Source organism: Bubalus kerabau, chromosome 5 (assembly GCF_029407905.1).
Source record: "Bubalus kerabau isolate K-KA32 ecotype Philippines breed swamp buffalo chromosome 5, PCC_UOA_SB_1v2, whole genome shotgun sequence".
NCBI lineage: Eukaryota > Metazoa > Chordata > Mammalia > Artiodactyla > Bovidae > Bubalus > Bubalus kerabau.
In genome coordinates, this window is record NC_073628.1 from 25,837,306 (window position 1) to 25,845,666 (window position 8,361).

The window sequence follows — 8,361 nt, forward strand, 5'->3', positions numbered from 1 at the left end:
CAGTAGATGTACTCGTAGCTCTGGCTACTTCATGGGTCTTCTCGGGCAGGTTGCTACACTGAAGCATAGCTCAGATTCTCAGCTCCCTGCTTCTGCTCATCTGGAGGTCAGTGCTCCAGGGGACCCAGAAGGTCCTTTTGCCTCCTCCACAGCTTCTTCATGGCCATGATCACTTCTTTGTTTCTCAGGGTATAGATGGCAGGATTCAGCATGGGAGTGACCATTGTGTACAGCACAGAGACCACCTTGTCCATGGGGAATGTCCGAAATGGCCGTGCATAGATATAGACACAAGGCACGAAGATTAAGGTGACCACGGCAATATGGGAGGCACAGGTGGACAGGGCTTTGCTACGGCCCTCCCTCGAGTGGCTTCGGAGCATGACTAGCAGTGCTGTGTAGGATCCCAAGAGCACCAGAAAACACATCAAGGTCACCAGACCATTGTTAGACACCATCAGAAGCTCTAAGACAAAGGTGTCTGTGCAGGCCAACTTGATAAGCTGGGGCACATCACAGTAAAAGTTGTCCAGCTTGTCAGGCCCACAGAATGGCAGCTGGACAGTCAGTCCAACCTGTGCAATGGAGTGGATGAAGCCCCCCACCCAGGAGGCCGCCACGAGGAGCCCACAGACTGTCCGATTCATGATAAGCATATAGCGCAGGGGCTGGGAAATGGCAACATAGCGGTCATATGCCATGACCGTCAGCAGGAAGATCTTGATGCCTCCAATGAAGTGGAAGAAGAAGAGCTGAGTCAGGCAGCCACCAAAGGAAATGACAGGCTTCCGCGAGAGCAAGTCAGCCAGCATCCTCGGTGCCGTGATGGACGAGTAGCAAAAATCCAGGAAAGAAAGATTGCCTAAGAGAAAGTACATGGTTGTGTGCAGGCGTGGGTCAGAGGTCACTACGGCCACAATCAGGAGATTTCCAGTCACAGTTATAAGATACACAACTGAGAAGATGATAAAGAAGAAAAGCCGGAGCTCCCATACCTGACAGAGCCCCAGGAGGACAAAACCTGTCACCTGGGAATGGTTTGCTGCGGTCATCTGCTTGGTGTGGCCTGGCAAGTGAGCCTGCTGAGGAAAATGGGCATGTTCACTGTGGGCTCCACAAGCTTCTCCAGGACAGTATCTTCTGGCTTCCCTGGGGAATGGAGTTTTCGCCACTATCACTTAGTACAAGAAGAAGGTTGTAAGTGGCTCTATGGGACACCCAGCATTTGAACATCAAGTACTGGTATAATCAAACACCAAGACCATAAAACACAGCATGCTGCTGCTGCTAAGTCGCTTCAGCTGTGTCCGACTCTGTGCGACCCCATAGACGGCAGCCCACCAGGCTCCCCCGTCCCTGGGATTCTCCAGGCAAGAACACTGGAGTGGGTTGCCATTTCCTTCTCCAATGCATGAAAGTGAAAGGTAAAAGTGAAGTCGCTGAGTCATGTCTGACTCTTAGCGACCCCATGGATTGCAGCCTACCAGGCTCCTCCGTCCATGGGATTTTCCAAGCAAGAGTACTGGAGTGGGGTGCCATTGCCTTCTCTGTAAACACAGCATAGCACTGGTATTTATAGTTCATGAGAATCACAAATCATCAGTCCTCAAAAATTAAAAACTGGGAGTAGAGGCAATATTGCCAAACTGGGAGTGAATTTTTATTCTTTCAGTAACTAACTGTATAAACAATAACAATCTTCAGAAATTCTCTAAACCTCACTTGCCACATCTGTGATATAAAGTAGCCATAATGTATGCAAAATATTCTATAGTTTATAATTATATGTGGCATTTATGTAGGAAACCTGATAAATTCCCATGGCAGATATTTAGAGTTTCCATGGTGTGACAGATTGCTCATTTATATCCCCAAAAAAAAAGAGTACAAGTTCCCATCATATCCCTGGGAAAATATTCTGTTTCCTTTTGAGTTAGCTCTAACTTGGACATATATTTCCTGCTTTAGGATTTTCATCCTAGAAGGATGTTAAATCATGGGCAAGGGACAAAATAGAAAACACTGTTCCTCAGACTCACAGACTTAAGAGAACGAACTTAAGCTTACTAGAGGGGAAGGATGGGGGAAGGGAGCGTCAAGGAGCTTGTGATGGGCATGTACACACTGCTGTTTAAGTGTACACACAACAGTGTCTTGCTGTATAGCACACGGAACTCTGCTCAGTGTTATGTGGCAACCTGGATGGGATGGCAGTTTGGGGGAGAATGGATACATGTACATGTCCAACTGAGCCCCTTTGCTTTTCACTTGAAAATATCACAACATTGTTAATTGACACACTCTATATACAAAATCAAAAGTTAAAAAAAAAACCACTGTTCTGCACATTATAAAGATAATGACCTACTGCTTTTCTTACATCTGATTAGAAAACATGTGGAAGAAAAGCTTTCTATCATGTGTCTCTGGGAAACCCAGAGAAATGATAGTCCCCTGGGGAAACAAATAGAAGGGTGACTAGAACAGACTGTGATTATCAATATTAATCTCAGGGTACTTATCTAAAGTGTAATTTCTTATACATATGAAAAGTTTCAAGAGAAGATCACAAATACTGATTTAAGTTTTAAAATCACTATCAAAATACAGAGCTGCCTCAACATTTGAAAACCTTGGAAATAAAAGAGATGTTTCATATATTTAAGCATTTTAAAAGATACTAAAAAAACCTAGCCATTTACAAGACACCTGGAATGCATCTCTTCACATCCCATAACAGAATGGTCACTTATCAATTCACGTTTAACTTAACTAGTTTTGCACTAGGACATGTGATCTGGAGAAAGTTACTTAACCTCTCTCAACTTTAATTTTCCTGGCAGTAAAATGAAGATGATGACAATATACCCAGTTTGCCTCACTGAGATATTTTAAGCATAATATGTAAATTAATATATGCTGCTGCTAAGTCGCTTCAGTCATGTCCGACTCTGTGCGACCCCATAGACAGCAGCCCACCAGGCTCCCCCATCCCTGGAATTCTCCAGGCAAGAACACTGGAGTGGGTTGCCATTTCCTTCTCCAATGCATGAAAGTGAAAAGTGAAAGTGAAGTTGCTCAGTTGTGTCCGACTCCTAGTGACCCCATGGACTGCAGCCTACCAGGCTTCTCCATACGTGGGATTTTCCAGGCAAGAGTACGGAGTCGGTTGCCATATAGGTATGACTTTTTCCCAGCCTTTGTATGATTCTAAGCAGATTCTGTTGCCGATGAGCCTAATATAGGGAATAGTTTACTCTCGTTTGTCATACCTGAAACGTTTCTAAATGGGAAATTCACTGTAATATATCTTATATCTAGCATTGTAAATGTAAATATTAGATTTTTAACTGACATAGTGGATTGTTCTTCAGCATACATTTTTAGGTATTTTTAAGTATAATTCTAGGCATACATGCAATACAGGGGAACTGGGTTCCATTCCTGGGTCAGGAAGATCCCCTGGAGAAGGAAATGGCAACCCACTCCAGTCTTCTTGCCTGGGAAATCTCCTGGACAGAGGAGACTGGCAGGCTACAGTCCATGGGGTCACAAGAGTCAAGCACAACCGAGCGGCTAAACCACCAAACCACCACTAGGCATACATTTGTGAATTTTCCATTCACTCCAATTCAGTGATCATTTATTCTCAGAATATTTTATGTAAACAAAGAGTACTAGCAACTACAAAAATAGTGAAGAAGTAATACGTAATATCTCTACCTTCTTGTATCTTATTTTAGATGGAAAGATAAGAAAATCATTTTGTAAATTAAGAACAAAATAAAAAGTTTAAATAAATTTAAAATGTGATACCTGTCTCTAAAATGTTATAGATATAGTGCTATTGGGAGGCGAAAAAATTCCTTCTCCTTGAAGGAATGAGTAACTGTGAGACCTCCAGGAGAGAAGTCTATTTCATTCATTTTAGGATCTCTACTTCCAGATACCTATGGTGCTCAATAGCCATAACTTTTGCCAACACTATAAAAACCAGCTTGGATAGAGAGGAAAGCATGTTCCCAGCATCACCAGTATACCTTGGATTTTGGACTCATAAACTGTGATCTCCTGGTTAAAGAATCTGAATTGTTCTGAATCTAGTCTGTATGGTGTGGGCAATGGTCCTAGATCACAGTTTTCAATATTGCAAAATGAGGACAGCAACACTTCCCCTGGAGGGTTGATTTAAGCATGAAATTAGACAATGTATAGAAGGCTTTTAGCCTAATGCCTAGAAGAATACTAGATAACAGTATCTTGAATGTAAATAAATAGTAGCTGTATCTTGAAATTTAGAAAGTATTCTTAACTCAGAAACAGGGAGGGATAGAAATAATGCATTTCTGAGGGAAGAAACATTAAGAAAATACAGAGTGCTCGCTTTGGCAGCACATATACTAAAATTGGAACGATACAGAGAAGATTAGCATGGGCCTTGAACAAGGATGACATGCAAATTCATGAAGCGTTCCATATTTTTATAGAATACATTTTGTATAATAACTGTGTAACTGTTTTTGTTTGGCTTTTTATATTTTAGTAAGAAGCTAACTAGAGAAATAATTTTGGAAAATCTACTCTAGGACTTCCTCTGTAGTCCAGTGGCTAAGACTCCTTGCGCCCAATGCAGGGGACCCCTGATCAGGGAAGTAGATCCCACTTGCCACAACTAAGGGTTCCCATGCTGCAACTAAGACCCAATGCAGCCAAAATAAATAAATATTTTTAAAACAAAAATCTAGTCTAAAGATTTATATAATGTTGTCAAATACAAAGATGGTAAATGGAAAAACCACAAAAAAAAAAAAAGAAAGAAAAAATACACAGAGATGCGACAGTAGAGGGAATGTCTGGATAGAGTCAGAATGTCTTTCTTGAAATAGAAATAGTGGTAAGGGAGAACATAGGAAAAGTAGACAGAAGACTCGGATCATAACTTCAGCTTTAGGTAAATGTCAGGTTAAGAAGTTCCTGTTTTAGATAGAGTTTACAAGCAGGGGAATAAGGAAATCAAAAAGGCATTACTACTGCTTAGCTGTGCCATTTGAACACCCTATTTAAGTAAACATTTAAAATTTGTGAATTCTCTTTGGTCAGTGGAATTATAGATGTTTAAACCTCTTGTTTACTCACTCCATTTAAGTGAAACTCCAAGAAGGAGGGAATATGTGTATTCATATAGCTGATTCACTTTGTTATACAGTAGAAACTAATACAACCTTGTAAAGCAATTATATTCCAACTAAAAAAATAATAAAACCTACCAAAAAAAAGGAAATAGTCTAATTTTAAATCTTATTTCTCATCCTAAAAGTAGAGTGACCACAGCATGAAAAATGGTCTTAGACTTTAATGCAAAGTCACTCCAGCAGAGTTGAGGCTCAGAGAAGAAAAATGACTTGCTAAATTCTCAAGGTTAGTTAGTAGCACAGACTAGACCATGCTGTTCATTATATCCTTTCAATGGAAATTTCAGGATCTACATCTCCAAATGGATGAGAAAAAGCCAAAGAACACATGAAATAGCAGTGGTTCACTTACCTGCAGCTTCCCATTTAAGATATGCCAATAGCAAATACAGATTTATAAATATGGGTCAAAATATTTGAGTGTAAAGATTCTGCTGAGCCCTTGAGAGGGCTTTAGGGAATGGAACTTGGCTAATTTTAGTGCAGAGGGATTACTGGCACAACAGGAGGCAAATTCCAGGTATGGGGCAGGCAAACCTGCCCGGTGCTCTCCAAAGTCATATGTCACTGGAGACCACACCAAGAACCAGAGCATGGAAGGGCAATGGCTTGAGTAAACCATCCCTGTAGGATAAATGAACTGCTTTCCCTCTGGCTTGAAAGATTTTTCTGCATCACCATATCATGGCACCATAATTCAAAAATTTAATTTGCAATTATTTGTCTCCAGTTATCTGTTTTCCTATCTTTCTCTTACCCTATTTTATAATGTTTCTTAATTACCATACAGATCAAAGATTTAAATGCATAAAATAAATCAATGTGAGTGTTCACTGAGAAAGTAAGAGTTCAGCCAACTACCACAAACCTGCTGCTCCTCAATCTGACTTTATTGTTCCCAACCAATTGCTTTTGGTATCATTGTCCTTGTTAAAGATTTTTGAGGTCATCTGTGTATTGGACAATATTTTATGCATATCAATAAGGCAAAGTATTACTTCATAAAATCCTCAAATTTGTAGATGTTTTAGAACTCTCAGATATGAAAATTTTACTGAATGCTTGTTATATGTTTATTTTCAAAAAATTTATTCCAATTTATATATGTGAGATACATATTCTTATATGAACATTTTACTGAATGTTTGTTATATATATGTTATATATTTATTGTTTATATTTATTTGTTATTTATTTTCAGAAAATGTATTCCAATTGATGTGTGTGAGATGTTCAATCTCACCATATTTTTGCCAATAATAATTATCAATCTTTGCATCATTTTCAATTGAATTTTATAAAAGTCTGATTTTAACATGCACTTTTAAAATTATTGAAGATAGCTATTTTTTTGTCTTAAAAATTCTTCCATGACATTCATATTGATAGTGGTGTTTCTTTATTCTTTTCTCAGATGTTCCATGCATTACCATTTTTGTAGTTTTGTTTATCTTATTTATGAACTATGTATTAAGAATAGAAATTCTACCTTTTACACTGTTGGTAGGAATGTAAATTCGTACAGCCAATATGGAGAACAGTATGAAGGTTCCCTAAAATCACTAAAAATAGAGTTACAATATGACCCAGCAGTCCCACTCCTGGACATATATTCAGAGAAAATCATACTTCAAAAAGATACATACACCTCAATATTTATAGCAGCACTATTTACAGTAGCCAAGACATGGAAGCAACCTAAATGTCCATTAACAGATGAATGGAGAAAGAAGTAGTGGTACACATATACGATGGAATATTACTCAGCCATAAAAAATGAAATAATGCCATTTGCAGCAACATGAATGGACCTAGAGATTATCAATCAAAGTGAAGTAAGTCAGATAGAGAAAGATAAGTATCATATAATATGACTTATATCTTGAATCTAAAAAATGTGGTACAAGTGAACCTATTTACAAAACAGACATAGAAAACAGCTTATGGTTACCAAAGGAGAGGGAGGGAAAAATTAAAAGCTTGAGATTAACAGATACCTACTACTACATACGACTTCTCTGGTGGCGCAGATTGTAAAGCATCTGCCTACAATGCAGGAGACCCAGGTTTGATCCCTGGGTTGGGACGATCCTCTGAAGAAGGAAATGGCAACCCACTCCAGTATTCTTGCCTGGGAAATCCCATGGATGGAGGAACGTGGTAGGCTACAGTCCACAGGGTCGCAAAGAGTCGGACACGACTGACGACTTCACTTCACTCCCTACTACATATAAACAACAAGGAACTACTGGATAGCACAGGGAACTATATTCAATATTATGAAATAACTTACAATTGAAACGAATCTGAAAAAGAATATATTTGTATATACATATAATAACTAAATAACTACAGTACACTTGAACCTAATACAGTACTGTAAGTCCACTATACTTGAATAAAAGAATTTTAAGAAAAAAAAAGTAGCTTCAAATATCTTGGAGTAGGAATTAGATCAGATCAGATCAGTCTCTCAGTCGTGTCTGACTCTTTGTGACCCCATGAATCGCAGCACGCCAGGCCTCCCTGTCCATCACCAACTCCCGGAGTTCACCCAGACTCCCGTCCATCAAGTCAGTGATGACATCCAGCCCTCTCATCCTCTGTCGTCCCCTTCTCCTCCTGCCCCCAATCCCTACCAGCATCAGAGTCTTTTCCAATGAGTCAACTCTTCGCATGAGGTGGCCAAAGTACTGGAGTTTCAGCTTTAGCATCATTCCTTCCAAAGAAATCCCAGGGCTGATGTCCTTCAGAATGGACTGGTTGGATCTCCTTGCAGTCCAAGGGACTCTCAAGAGTCTTCTCCAACACCACAGTTCAAAAGCATCAATTCTTTGGCTCTCAGTCTTCCTCACAGTCCAACTCTCACTTCCATACATGACCACAGGAAAAACCATAGCCTTGACTAGACGAACCTTTGTTGGCAAAGTAATGTCTCTGCTTTTGAATATGCTATCTAGGTTGGTCATAACTTTCCTTCCAAGGAGTAAGCGTCTTTTAATTTCATGGCTGCAGTCACCATCTGCAGTGATTTTGGAGCCCAGAAAAATAAAGTCTGACACTCTTTCCACTGTTTCCCCATCTATTTCCCATGAAGTGGTGGGACAGGATGCCATGATCTTCGTTTTCTGAACGTTGAGCTTTAAGCCAACTTTTTCACTCTCCACTT

The 8,361-nt window shown here is 39.6% G+C and overlaps 1 protein-coding gene and 1 non-coding gene across 2 annotated transcripts; one reads left to right on the forward strand and one right to left on the reverse strand.

The window, feature by feature from the left end:
* Window positions 1-52: 52 nt before the first annotated feature.
* Window positions 53-1,052, reverse strand: LOC129653804 (olfactory receptor 4D5). Its single transcript, XM_055583489.1, has one exon. It carries the CDS (start codon window positions 1,050-1,052, stop codon window positions 108-110), a length of 945 nt encoding a protein of 314 aa, XP_055439464.1. The 3' UTR covers window positions 53-107.
* A 3,324-nt stretch (window positions 1,053-4,376) lies between these two features.
* Window positions 4,377-4,483, forward strand: LOC129654437 (U6 spliceosomal RNA). The gene has a single exon (XR_008715502.1). It is a non-coding gene; the product is annotated as a U6 spliceosomal RNA (small nuclear RNA).
* The last annotated feature ends 3,878 nt before the right edge of the window (window positions 4,484-8,361 follow it).

Coding starts and splice junctions, on each gene's coding strand:
- LOC129653804 (XM_055583489.1), bottom strand. CDS start 1,052: ATGACCGCAGCAAACCATTCCCAGGTGACAGGTTTTGTCCTCCTGGGG.